At 34.5% G+C, this 15407-nt stretch overlaps 1 protein-coding gene across 2 annotated transcripts in view; it reads left to right on the top strand.

The window, feature by feature from the left end:
* Positions 1-3197, top strand: part of LOC106466273 (histidine decarboxylase-like) — a 43971-nt gene extending 40774 nt beyond the window's left edge. For both annotated transcript variants that reach the window (XM_013926534.2, XM_022394251.1), the window contains exon 14: positions 1965-3197. In XM_013926534.2, the coding sequence (XP_013781988.1) occupies positions 1965-2732 (768 nt within the window). In that variant the 3' untranslated portion in view covers positions 2733-3197. The remainder of the gene's footprint in view (positions 1-1964) is intronic.
* Positions 3198-15407: the final 12210 nt, after the last annotated feature.

Raw genomic sequence — 15407 nt, 5'->3', positions numbered from 1 at the left:
CCTAATTTAGCAGTGTAAGACTAGAGGTGAAGGCAGCTAGTCATCACCACCCACCGCCAACTCTTGGGCTACTCTTTTACCAACGAATAGTTGGATTGACCGTCACATTATAACGCCCCCACGGCTGAAAGGGCGAGCATGTTTGGTGGGATGGGGATGCGAACCCGCGACCCGCAGATTGCGAGTCGAGTGCCGGCCCGGCATGGCCAGGTGGTTAATCTAGCTTCATAGAGGCAGACAGAGAGGAGAAGAATTTCCCATAAATTTATGTTAATCTGTCTTCATATCTTCCAATTTAATGGTGTTACTGAATTCAGTAAGCCTATTACATGATCTTTTGTAATTTTTGATAATACAACTGAAAGTTAAAAGCTTCAGAATGTACATGTGTTTGGAGTACTTTCAAGCTTTGAAATATAGTCGTACAAGCAAAAGTACCCGTCTCCAGTGACGGGAAGTTTAAGTTAATCTATCAATTTTATATTATTTCGTGGACTTTAAAAAAGTTAATTGTGTTGTACTCTTGGTTTCACTCAGAGTCAAAGCTTTGAACTATTTATACCGCCCACCGCGAAAATTAATTGTTGAGCATTTCAGTCATGCTAACAGCTTCTCAACAATAACATACGGTAAATCTAAATTTGTACTATTTAATTTATATCACATTTTGAAATGTGAATGATAGTGTGATTAACTCCTAACAATTTAGTGTAGAATATCCTGCTTGCGAAATAAAATTTAGCATCAAGATTATTTATGCCTATTCTCCCGTCATTTCAAAAGTGAATGCTGAGCTTTGTCTGCGTGCGCAGCTTTTCAAGCGGGAGACAGACACCACGGTTCGCAATGTATATCAGATAAACCATTTTTAAGCTTCGGGATGTAATAAACATGTGTATTGTTTCTATGCTTCAGCATGTAACCATGTGGAGTGTTTCTAAGCTTCAGCATGTAACCATGTGGAGTGTTTCTAAGCTTCAGCATGTAACCATGAGGAGTGTTTCTATGCTTCGGCATGTAATGATTGACCAAAAAAGACGCTACTATTTAATAGATATTACGTTAAATACGTTAAAAATATCAGCAAAATGTATTCTAGCTTGTTTTAAAAAAGGCGGCTCTGTGAATTAATCGTATATTTTCGCTGACATATGCTTAATAAATTATTTGTCAAATCGGCACTGCTACAATAAGAAATAAAGTATTACAAATTCGTACATGACATATATATATATGATGAGGGTTCCATTGATCACAGTAACAGCGATGTTTTGTTTTATTTTTTTACCGTTGAAGCCTGAACTTAAATACGAAGAGAAAGTCCAGAGAAATGTATATTACTTATTACATTCTCTATATCACAGACTGAATGGTTACGTAAATTATTTAGTACGTAGACTGACACAGAGAACTGTATTACTAACATAAAATATCTTGACGTGGAAGAAAAAAATCAACACATATTTTGTATTTACCACGACACGGTCATGTTAATATACATTACATGACAGCAGACTTTTACATGGTTCGATGCTTTATTAACTTTTTTAACAAGTTTATATATATCCTTTTACTTTAGATAAGTAAGATTTCTTATAATAAGAAAATTGTTTTGATGTCTTAACATACATAAGGTATTACGGTGGTGAGTGTCACATTTCTTCGCGTTGAATTACTCATCGCAATGTAACGAATTTAAATCGGTTGAAATAAAGTCAATAACGCTTTGTGTTGTTAACAAACTTTAACTGGTTAAAACTAAAACAAGTTATTAAATATATTTTATTTCTAATACAATTCATCCATTTTCAACCTTTCTAAATAATTAGAAGAAACCTGTATTAACACCAAGAAACCTGTATTAACACCAAGAACCCTGACAAACACACCATTTTCAATAATTGCAGAATTATATTTCATATATGAGGAAATAAAATATATTTAAAAGCCGTAAATATTTTCAGGGCAACAATGAATTAACGGAAAGACTCTTGAAGACTCTGAATTCCAGTGGTAAACTACACTGCGTCCCTGCCTCCTTAAAAGGAAAATATGTTATCAGGTTCACGGTCACTTCTTCCCGAACTACGTCTGATGACATCAGACATGACTGGAATATCATACAAAATACGGCTTCACAGGTTCTAGAAATCTACGGTGTTCCACCTGATACTGCCAGAAGGGCTCGGCCAATTGGAGAAATAAAAAAGCAGACTCCAGACTTTGGCACGAGCTTGTTACTTGCCAATAGCCCTTTGACACCAAAGATTATGAATGGTAGTTTTGTTGCCATATTTGATAACAAAGATGTGATCCAAGAATTTGTCCGAAGGTTTGGGAATAATGTTCGTGTAGTAGCAAAAGACAGCCCAGCTCTTAGACGTCGTATTCGTGGATTAATGGTCAGCGAGAAAAAGTACAGTCTTGATTCGACCATGGACCTGATGAACACCATCATGGCAACGACCGTTGGTCTCCCAGAAGATGAAAATAAAGAAGAGCTTCAGAAGTTTACTACTGGTTCTAATACCTTAGTGCCTTGTAAACAGGTTTGTTACAATGGAAAAGTTAAACAAGATATCGCTGTTAGGAGTTCTAAAAAAGAACCAGAGAGCAATGTTGAAGACACTATAACAGAAGCTGATGAGGAAATTTCACCAGAAGCAGAAGAAAATCACTGCAAGGTAAAAATGTGCCGAAAATGTGGCCATATTTTACCCAAAAAGGCTTAAGCATACCCTCAACACTATGTTGTCACTTAATGCCACTATCGATTGTAAATGTTCTATTTTCTTCCGAATATTGCAGTTGTTCGTAACCTTATGTCCTTTGCAACTTCAAATTTAGATCTGAGCTACCAGTTTTCTGTATTCCTGTTGTCAAGACTTACTGTATGAAAATTAATGACATGGCAAAATGCAAACCAAGTCTAAGAGGTTTGTGAAAGTGGTCCCTATAGTATTAGCGTAATATTCAACTCATGTCAGAAATAGCAAGATTTTGTGTTATTTTAATTACGTTCAATTTCTATATTCGGTCTAAATATGAAGTATTACAAAAGCTTCAGAGTAACTGAGTGATTTTGTTTCTGCATGAAGAATGTATATGTAAAATTATTTTTTCTTTGAAACTAAATGATATACAGTGAGTGTTCGATGTGTGTAGTTGATTATTTACTGTTCCATGAATAAAGCGTCTTCTCGAACCATTTAAGGAAACCACCGTTATATGTTTGGTCTTTCACAGTGTAATTCAAACGAGACAGAAAATATTTTCATGAAATCACATTCACTGTTACATAATTTTCATATAATCCTGTAACGAACAGCAACTATAACACATACTCTCATATATATATATATACATATATATATATATATGTATGTATGTGTGTGTCTGTGTGTGTGTGTGCGCGCGCGCGTGTATCTGTGTGTTTAAACACATAAGTTAAGATACATTATTAAAAGTATAACTCGACCATTTCTATGATGTCATAGAAAAATACTCCAAGGTATAAATACACTTATTGTTGGTTAAAAACACAGAATACAAACAGTAATATCACGAACGAAATATCGTATGATAGGCGACTGGTCATTTACAGTGCCGTTGTACATAGTGATTAACTTAACTGTTACATAGTGAATAACTTAACAACAACTTAACTGTTACATAGTGAATAACCTAACTGTTAAAAACATTTTCTGTAAAGCCCTGACATTAGAATGTCTAGAGAATGACAAACGGTCTGTGTAGTTACAGGACAGGTACAAGTGCGCCCCAATTGTACCAACAGTTATCTTCATAGCATGGGCTATAATAGCAGCTTCAAGGAAGCTTCTCATCACGCCAGGAAAAATCGTACATCAACAGCAACAGGTATCATATCCCCCTGCGTTCTGAAATACAGTATTTATTTATTTTTACAACGAGACCAGATTTAAACAATTATCGCACCTGGTTCTGGTAATTACTCTCTCAGCAACTTTCGTTGAACCATCTAAAATCTACCACAAAATGTAGCGTTACTTCTGGTGGTTTGTTCCATGATGGTTTCAACATTTATAACTGTTCTGATATTTTAAACAATATGATGATTTATTCATGAGTTCACCTATTATATGGGTATCTCTTCATTTGTGATGTCGAGCGAGAGTAGCAGTAAATTCAGTGATATAGTCATGGAATTCATTATTATCAAATATGACAAGCTCACCAAACAAAACATTGTTTTCATTCCATATGAGACTCGTGCTTATTCGCCCTCAGTCACAGAACAATGACTTGAAAGTGAGGACATTACCACTCTCCCATAGCCAGGAGATCAAGTATGTGTATTTGACGATTAAAGCCTGCCAGAAAAAAAAACACAACACTGATATGCAGAGTGACTAGCATCTTTCCGCAATCTTATGGATATTGGGATAGTCAGAAGCCTTCAAAGATAATGAGGTAGATCTAAATTGCCCTGAAACTATGAGAGATAACTGAGGTAAATGCAAGGCTCAATGGTGACACAAATCACCATATCACTGAATCTGCTGCTGCTCTTGCCAAAGGAGCACCACAGATCACCAGTATGCACATGTCTCCAGTCATTTGGAAAATGAAGAGGGTCTCATTTGATGGGTGAGATGGGGAAATCATGGATAAACCACCACGTTGTTCAAAGTATCTAAACAATTATAAATGTTGAAACCATCATGGAACTCATTGCAGTGTGCATAAAATCACTCATTCTAGTATCCATCTACATGAAAGCTTAGGGGGAAAAACTCTTACCTCCTCAGACATCTCTCCATCTCTTTAAAAAAGGTACATTGATCATACTTTTATCATCTGGTCACATGGTGGACATCCAATACATGACCTCATCTCACACTTGAACTCCTTTAGCAACAGCATTGCGTTCATGATGGAACGAGAGAGAAATAAATGCCTCCATTTCCTAACCATCTTCATTCATAACCGCAACGAAAAACTATACACAATATTCTACAGAAGCGCTATCCAGACAGAAAAGTATCTTCATTTCCTTTCCTGCACTTTACCATCCACAAAATAAGGAATCATAAAATCACTTTGCAAAAAGCACAGGATATCTGCAATAGGGAATAACTAGCACCAGAACAAGAACTTCTTATCTGAACCATTCAAATAAACGACTACCTCAATAGTTTTATCTTCAACTCGATCAACTAACTACAGAAACAGTCAGACCCATTACCATCATCTACTTTCCTTTTATACAAAACCTCGATGAGAAATTTAAACATGCAGCAAATAAATTTAACATTGAAATCGTTAGAAATATCTCTCAGATTATTAGTATATATCAAATTCGCCCTGCAGAACATACTATATATGAAATACAGGGTTTATGTATAAAAACAAACAGACACTTTAGAGTGAGACTTAAATAACACACAAATAATACCTGACTAGTGAAGACAAAACTCCGCCATTGTAGAACATGCACGCTCACAAGTTTATTGACAAAGAAAAAGTGAAAAGCATTGAATAATAAAGAAGCCTTCTATGTAAACAAAAGAAATCCAAACATCAGAAGAGACACAGATTTAAAGTTAGCAGCGTTTGGTATGTCATTCTTAACTAACAGCTTTGGTACTCAGTCTTATCCTGGGGAATTATATATTTAAAAAGCAAACTTTCAGGTAAAAGCAGTGCTCTACATCACAACCGCACTCTGTGAATCCCTTGACTATGACAACACACTCATCAAAATATCACCAATGTCCATATTTTTGTGGCATATTTGCTAACAAGCAGAATTTGAAATGGGTTGCAAAAGTTAACAAAAAACTCATTGCCTGCTAACCCTCTGGATGAGACTGCCTGCTAACTGGAGGTTCAGAGAATATCAAGTTATGGACTGTATATTGTGTTTTTTTCCAAACTGTAAATGAATTTGTAACAAAGAAAGAGACAGTACACAAATACACAGTCAACAGTTTTTGGTTAACAACAAATAAAGTCCAAATAAACACAATATCAAACAAAAGGGTAAATGTTTATTGTGGCTGTGTTAAACTGACAAGAAAAGACTCAAGAAATCTTTAATGGTTTCTCACGCCAATCAAGTATGCTCCCCCTTTATTACCTGCACTAAATGTAAATACAAAGTGTAAAACCTAAAATATAAAATGCGCTCCAAAATTAAGTTTAAAAATAAAATTTAATCCAAATGTTTAAACTATATTTCAGCAAAAAGCTAACTTTAACTTTTTAGAAAGTTAAAGTCTGGAACAACGTACAGTTAAGCTGAAAGTGTATGCTAAAAGTTAAATGTCCAAAAGTGTTACTCTTACGAGAGCAAACCTGAATCTAAATACAAAAACACAATAACAGCAATACAAACTATGATTGCACATGACTCCACCTTTCACACTTTACCTTTGTCCATTGATATCCGGGTTCAAGAGCATGGTAGCCCCTAGCGTTATATGATTTGCCAACAGAAAAGACAATTGTCTATCTCACAAAGTAACGAACTATTTTTTTTTAAAAAACATGGCTAATTGCCAGTTAGTAAATTCACGTCCATTATGTATTGTAGAAATGGAAAGTTGAGTTGCTTAAGTAAGCAACCCACTGCATTTAAGCTAAACTGAAAGAAAATACAGAAACTTTGAAAATTTTACTTACTTACTAAGGGGAAGCTAGGGCATGGTACAGTTCTTTACTGCACATGAATGGGCATTTAGGGCTGCAATGGGCTATAAAACACCATCTTAACTCAATCCAGTGCAAACCATAATACACAAAGTGAAGGCTGTGGTTATGAAAGAAAACTTCTGACTGAAGCTAATGAGGTAAAACTGGTCATATCTTCTAATGCTGCTAATAATATAACAAACTAGGATTTTAATTTGTTACAGGCTTCCGTGACACAACTTTCCAAGCTTCCGACAACACAGTAAAATCAATAGAAGGATAATAACAACACTATTCAACTATATACCTGTTAAATCTTCTTACTCAATGTCATGATATGTTTCGTTCAGATAGTATTGAATAATTTAGTTTTGTGAGTGAATGTTTTATTATTGTTTAATTTTTGTTATAATAAGAGTTAAAAGCAGATGGTTGCAGGAAGTTTTGTTAATAATTCATTGATGTTGAGAATATCGAACGTCACGTGCAATATGGTGACGTCGAGAATATAGAATGTGGACAGACGATTAGGTAATATAGATATAAATAGCGTGAGACGAGTGGGAAGCAGCAGACAAACAGAAGCAGACAGATAATAGCAAAAGAGAATAAAGTTGGTGGGAAATTAATTACCGTAGAAGTGATAAGCCTATTGTTTAATATGTTAGAGTGAAACTAACAGTAGAAAAGAAGATAAGAAAAATAATTTTATTCAGGCAAAGCGTGGTTCTAAAGTAATTGAATCATCCTGAGTGCACTTTGATAGAAGGAACAGAGGATCTTCAAAAGAAAGAAGACCAAACGATTACGGTAATTCGCGCCACAGTTATTAGTGAATCCCAGAGAATACTAGTGCGATAGAAATAGAAAAGATAGTTCGGCTTGTCAACTGAAATTCTAAAATAATTGAATAGGCCTAAGTAGATATTTGACAAAAAGGAGAGAACTAAATATATAGTATTTATGATATGCCCATAATATCTATAGGATTTGTTGTACATACGTTAACTTGTTCTGAATATATATATAATATTTTGAAAACAGGTGAAGTGCGTGCTGTTTATTTATCATTGAATTTGTCGCTAACAAGTCACAGACACCTACTGTAGAAGAATCCTAAGCCCAACAACAACATATTATATATTTATGATTTAAGACATATAACTAAAAGCTTTTTATTTTGACAAATGGCGAAGATAAGTATTTTTAATTCTGACACTCAGCTTTAATGGACTTTTGTGTCTCTGGGATTCAAGCAATATCACAGAGGTTGGGAATGTTATGTTAAAATGCTTTTAGAAACTCACTACTTTGTTACAGTTCATGTTTCCATGTTTTATGACTGTGCAACTTGGTAATAACTCTGCAGTGTACTTTCTATTGCAAAAAGTTCCATTATGATATGTGCTGTAAAATGACTACACATTTTAGGTTAGTTATTTTGAACCATGTGTTTTCGTTATTATGATATATATTCAAGTGCATTGTAATGGGTTGAGTGTGAAAAACTAGGCTAGCCTACATGAAGTATACCTGATTTTGTTAATATGATGCATGATGCTGGTTGAGACATTTCTGTTTTCAGTTCAGTGTGGAGGCAGAGTATCGCTCAAGTAAGCAAAATGACTTATTCATAGTCTAGCTGCACATAGGACTAGGTCCATTATTTGGTCATTAAGCATGTTTTCTTGCAGAAAATAAAGCTGCAAGCTAATCAAGTAATGGCTCGGGATTTTTGTGCCCTTGTATTAGAGCATGAGTGGTTCAAAGTCATGTGGACGAGGTAACTGTGTGAGAAACCTGGCTTTGTTTATATTATTGTGTTTTCATATATAACTCCAGGCTCTCCACTGTTAAGTGGATTAGATTAGATTTTTGAGGTTGCTAATTTGTAAAAGTTGAGGTTTGTAAATTGTTAGATTGCTTAATTTAGTAGTCTAACTTTCTTTTTGTTTATGGGGGGAAGGCTCTCACTGAACTGGTGAGAGAGAATCAGTAAAGGTTCCTTTTCACATTTTCTCTCTTACCAGTTTCATACACCTACTACAAACAATTGCCTTTGTTTTGCTTTCTGTTCTGCTTCTCTCTGAGTGTGTACAATAAAAATTATTGTTTGGTACGTTTCGTGTATGACTTTTTCTCGTTGATGAACTATTGTATTATGGTACACAGGCTGAGGTACTCGTCCTTTGTCCGAGTTATGAACTTTAAAAAATGTAGGGGAGGATGCTATGATAAATAACACAAAAAAATCCTAATTTTCGCAGAATTTATTTATAACATAACATATTATTACAGTATATATTATTACCACACCAAAAGTTTTGTATAATCTTTAAGAACTCAATATGTATACACTTAAAACATGGTATACGCTGTGCGATGTTCAGGATGTGACTTTGTAGGAAGAGGTAGCGGCAAAAGTAGTGGCGGTAGGAGTGTTTTCTGTTACCCACTTTCAACGTGCAGCTCTTAATGTTCTTCCACAGTGTTTCGTGTGGTTAATTAATTGACGGTCAGAAGTGTCTTACGGGCCAAAGTTGAAAGGTCACTAATCAAAGTAGGAAGTGGGTATAACTCAATAAACGGCTCTTTATATCAGTCCTATGGTAAATATTGGAGTAGAAATTTCAGTGGAGTTTATATAGTGTTGCAAGACCGGTGGCTTGTTTTTTTTCATTGCATTCCTCCACAGAGAGTGCTAGAGCACTCTCTGAGATATATAAGACGTCTATGTGTCCTCTCCCACTCTGCATGTATGCTGAGATATATAAGACGTCTATGTGTCCTCTCCCACTCTGCATGTATGCTGAGATATATAAGACGTCTATGTGTCCTCTCCCACTCTGCATGTATGTTGTGTTATAGAAAATGCAATCAATTATATTTGTGGAGAGACGTGGCGTTATCAATGAATATAGTTAGCGTTAACTTACATCAAAGATAATAAATGGCAAATAACGGTAATAATAAGGGGTTGGGGGATCACGGACAGACAGACAAACAGAAAGACAGATTTTTGTGCTATATATAATCGTACTATGTGTTTTCTATCGCCTTGTCGTAATATATGACTTTTTTTCTAAATTTATTACTTGTGCCGGTATAATCAGTTTCCACATAACACTTTGGTCATGAAAACCATCAAGTTATTTTTGCTCTAACTATTGTTCTGTTTACTTAGAGTGGCACCTTTTATCCTCCTATGGTAATGATAGCTGCAAGGACACCTGTACTGTAGTATGTGAAATTAGACAGTTATCTTTTCCACTAGCACTCGGGTAACTTCTTGCAGTTATGATCTCCCTTATGTTTTATTGAGCAATCGCGTTAATTTTAAACCCACAGCCGCCCACAGCAATTTGCATATTTATCTTAGCCTTCCAATACACATGGAAAATAACGTCTCACAAACCTAATTCATTAAGCTACAGAAACTGAGTAGAGAATCTGGTGATTTTATTGCCTGCGCCACAGAATTGAAATCGTTCATCTATGATCGTGGCTACCCTCAACAGATCCTGAAAAAAAAAAAAGCTCACAACTTGGTTATAAATCAAAACTACAAATCATCTTCACAGAAACAAACACTTAACTGTGCCAGACCATTTGTTGTCTTCATATACCACCCAAACAATAGAGATTAAAAACATTATTTTACATAATTTTCATATTTTTCAGGAATCTCATACCACTAAATATATTTTTCTAAGCCTGAAATTGTAATTCACAGCAACCTTCAAAACACAACTCCACAACCAAAAATTTTATTGTAGGTACCTTTCGTTGTAATAGAAGATGCTACAACACGTGTGCTTATATTGATCCAAGAACATCCGTGAAGGATCCTAATTTGAGTTTTTACATTAAGGTTTATTTGTTTGAAGTTAAGCACAAAGCTACACAATGAACTATCTGTGCTCTGCCCAACACGAGTATCGAAACCCGGTTTCTAGCGTTGTAAGTCCGCAGACATATCGCTGTGCCACTGGGGGCTTTGCATTAAAGAACAATATAACTGCAAATCAAAATGAGTCATATATTCCATTGTATGTACGTGTTGTTGAAAATTATATGTATGAGAAATCAGTAAATTATCAGCTGAACGTACCTAAAAACGTCTCAGAGACATAATAAATTGCAACACAGTGTTAAATTTTATAGGGCCAGATTCATTAAAGTAGGTGTTTGTGATTTGTTGACGATAAATTTCAACAATAAACAGACAGCACACAATCCACTTGTTTTAAATAACATATATATTCAAAATAAGTTATATGTACAAAAAAGTCATTATACTATTGGTATAAGAAAAACAAAGAAAAAAAAGCTTGGCAGTAGTTTGGGTTTTTAAATCACACAGGCCGGCATGGCCAGGTGGTTAGGGCACTCGACTCACAATCTGCGGGTCGCGGGTTCGAATCTCCGTCCCACCAAACATGCTCGCTCTTTCAGCCGTGAGAGTGTTATAATGTGATGGTCAATCCTACTGTTCGTTGGTAAAAGAGTAGCCCAAAAATTGGCACTAGGTGGTGATGACTAGCTGTCTTCCCTCTAGTCTTACACTGCTAAATTAAGGACGGCTAGCGCAGATAGCCCTCGTGTAGCTTTGTGCAAAATTCAAAACAAACAAACAATAAATCACACAAGCCCCAAAGGGGCTTGAGAAACAACCCAGGGTACTCAGAAACTTATGTTTCTCTTCAACCTTGCACGCGAAGTTAGGAAGTGCATAACATTGTATCCAGAACTTTAAATAATTGTATATTTTTCTTCCAAGTTCACACAAGGGAGTTCAATTACTTTAAAGCACGCTTTGACAAGACAAATTATTCTTCTCTACTCTGTTATTCCAATACAGTCAATGATAAATTTACTTAAGTTACCTCGTGGGTTACCACAGTTGTATCCAGAACTTTAGATCATTCTCTTTTACGTCAAAAGTCCACACAGGCTGGTTTAATTACTTTAGAACCTAAATTATTCTCCTCTGTCTCTGATATTACAATACGGGCTGTGAAACTCTCTTTAGAAATCACCGATTACGGCTAAGCACATGCAGTTTTACTTTTTCTTTCACTTTCACTAACTTAACTTGCACTAACTTGGTCGCCTATATATATTGCCTGAGTGAGACCTAGAACTTTCTACAAACTACGAGATATTATGGTATAACAATACTCACTTAAAGCAACGAGAAAAATTCAGAAGGTTCGAGTAACATGACGTCAATTCACAACAATTGAAATACACAACCAATAATTCGTGAACAGTTACGTAAACAAATTTGCCATAACTATCGCTTCTAAAAATAACTTACTTTAACACTTGCGCGATGTAAACCATCTAACCCTTGACCATTTTAAAATACTTGTTTTAAGGTCCTTACAAACAAATATAACCACGAACTACGAGAAAATGATCTTAGAACTATCCACACTGATATGATAAATTAATATTTTAGTTGTTTGTCAAGCTTCTGTCTTTTCGTTTTAAATTATTTTCTAATTTTTCTCAATTTGTTTTACTTTATTTTTTTAACATAATTATGAATCTATTCTGCTTCTATTCTGCTAGTTTTATGAATCATATTTTTTTTTCCTTTGATGGCCCGCGGGGCTCCTGTATGGCTAGAGCATTACGCCCAGGCCTAGGTGACCTATGCGTTAATCAGGTACTGTGAATATGACGAATATAGTATGGTTGTATTACTATTATTATACACTCGTCTAAAACTACATCTTTTTTTTTTATTTGAACGCGGTGCAGGAAGCAGAAAAGATAAAAAAAAACGTTTGTAAAATAGGTTTAGGATAGTCACGAGAAGAAAAGAACGCCAGTCATTTTTTTTCAGATTTAGAAATTAAATCATCATCTCACTGCAAATGAGACGTAAACGCAAAAACTGTAAGTGAGGGATAGAGCGTAAAGTAATGGGGATGAAACAAATCGAAACGTAAGTAAGAATGCGAATCCGTAGGCTTTTATAATGAACAGTAGTAGCCAGTTTGTCATTTTCAACGATAATGTCTATGTAAATAAATGACAGGTGGCTAGTAGCAGTGTGGAAGGTAAGGTTTAAAGAAGGCATAATGGTTGAAAGATAATTGATAAAAGTGTCAAACTCGTTCCTATTACCAATAAATATGCCAAAAATGTCGTCAATATGTCTGACGTGCAAATAAGAAATGTTTCCTGAAACTGGAAAAACATTTGATGTTCTATATAGCCAAAAAAGAAGTTAGCATATGAATGTCCCATCCTGGTTCCCATAGCAATACCACATATTTGTTTACAAATTATGTCATTAAACGAAAATATATCCTGATTTAGTACAAGTCCGGTAAGCTGTAAAATGGTGTCACTAGAAGGACTTATAACCCATCCGGGTGAGGAATAACGGTATAAAGAGGTGTTATGTCAACCGTGAAGATCATAACAGAAGAGTTTGTAGGGACATTAAAATTGTCAATTAACTGAAAAGCGTGTATGATGTCTCTGTTATAAGAAGGTAAGTTTTGTACAATGAGAGAGAGAAGTTTGTCAATAAAAATAGAAATCTGTCCTATTGGACATTTACATGCAAAAATGATTAATCTTCCTGGAGTCTGAGATTTTTGTATTTTGGAAAGGAGATAAAAGATGAACATTCTAAGATGTGATTGAATAAGATTGCGTCCTTGAGCTGGTAGTTGCGTTTTGTGAATAAGGCTCTTTATAGTGTCGTTTATTTGTGTTTGTATCTTACGGAAAGGATCGTCACCAGTAACAGGTTAGTAAAAGGAGGTATTGGATAAGTGTCTTTCGGTTTCAGCCATGTAGAGTTTGGAGCTTTAGACTATAGTCTTTATCACAATATCATATCTTGATTCTAAGTTAGAGATGGCTTGATGTTCCTCCTTAGATAGGTTGTCTGATGATAATGATGATGAAATAGAATAGTCGATATTTTTTATTTGTTCGCGACACGTTGAAATGAAGTAATCAACTGCAGGGCATTTTCCCAACGCTAACATCCATTTGCTTGGTTTCTTATTAATTTGGACCAGTATGAACGATATACATAAATGCTGTTATTATTGTTTTGCTTTTTGTGTTTGTATCAAGTATTTAGCAAGAACTAGTTAAAAGTAAAAACTGATAATTGATGTGCCAAACATTTGTCATTTTGCTTAACTCTTACTCTTAGTCAGATGCCAATAATTATTTATTTCAAACAACACTATTCTCAATTAGTTTACTAAATATATATATTGTGGTATCTAATTAATGAAAGTAATCCACTATTTAAACAACGATTATCTATTATTGCAAAAAGAAGAGATATTTTGCAATAATAAATAATGTGTTTCAAATGGTGGATTACTTTTATTAATTAACAATACTATCGTCACAAATGAATTATAAAGACAAAAAATTACACATCACCCTCATGTATCTGACAACCATATGTTTAGTTATAAATGACTCCAACGTTTAATTTTCAATACCAATAGAACCTTTTGTTAACAGAGATAGTCTGGTGTACAGGAATATACACTCGGAACTTTTCTACTTATATTTAAGATATAACCATAAATACAAATATGTAACACTCAATTTGAAGTCACGTGATTATTGGCATGCTCAAGCGGCCGCCATTGCCATTTTAAATCCCGTCAGTCGAACTGACAATGGTAAGGCGATCTCATTTCACAACTTATGGCCGTTTTCCATCTAAACTAGACGTTTGGATAATTTTGTTATTTTATTTTAATAAATTTGTCAAGCCAAAATTATCTAAACCTGATATTAACTTCGAAATTAATGCAAAAATCGTTCACAAAACATACGTATCTGACCTGTCATATGAAGAGTGAATTGGCTTTTAGCCCATAGGGAAATCTTAAGATTAAAATCTTTTCTGTTTCCTTGGGGTTTATTATGTGTCACAAAAGAATATACGTCTCAAATATTGTTGCCAATGGACAAGAAGTGGCGCATCATTTCTGGAAGATGGTGAATAATTTTATTTATGCATCTGCACCTCTAAACATTCAACGTTCTTAATTGAAATGGGTTAAAATAATTAAGAAATTTTATGATATAAATAAAGTCATTCGGAATTATTTGTGGCAAAAATTTATACAAATGCTTGAATATATGTATATATATATATATATATATACACTATTTAGCAAAGTTACTTCTTTTAAAGACTCCATTTTCCTCTTTTTACCGAGTTATGACTGAATGGTCATGTTCTCTTCCCCTCCCTTCACCTACTGCTAGATCTTTTTGGATCTGAGCCCTTCACTCCAAATGATCTCTACAAAATCTTATAATTAAAAGCTTGAGTGTAGGAAAAACTTTGCTATAAGCCTTCAACTTTTTTTTTTTTCTGGCAGCTTAACTCATGTACATAACCAGTTTCTTATTGTAAAGAAAAAATAAAGAATTCCTCAAGATACTGTAAATTTATCACCTTAGTGAAACCCAGTTTAAGATACTTCACTAATATTACTATTCTGTAATAAGAAAAAAATATTCTGGATGAAATTCTAACATTTCCATATCAGGTTACTTAATTATGTAAAACATTTTATTTTACACGAATATCATATATTACCGGTTTAGTACAAGACATGTGTAGATTAAAGTATGAAAATAGTGATATATTTAACTAATAATGGCTGGAGACGGCTTAAATGGGTAATGAAGAAAAACTTTAATATAAGTTTAACATGACAGCA

This window comes from Limulus polyphemus, unplaced genomic scaffold (assembly GCF_000517525.1).
Source record: "Limulus polyphemus unplaced genomic scaffold, Limulus_polyphemus-2.1.2 Scaffold2210, whole genome shotgun sequence".
NCBI classification, from domain to species: Eukaryota; Metazoa; Arthropoda; class Merostomata; order Xiphosura; family Limulidae; genus Limulus; species Limulus polyphemus.
Note: the sequence above shows the minus strand (reverse complement) of the source record. Positions and strands in the feature narration are given on the sequence as shown.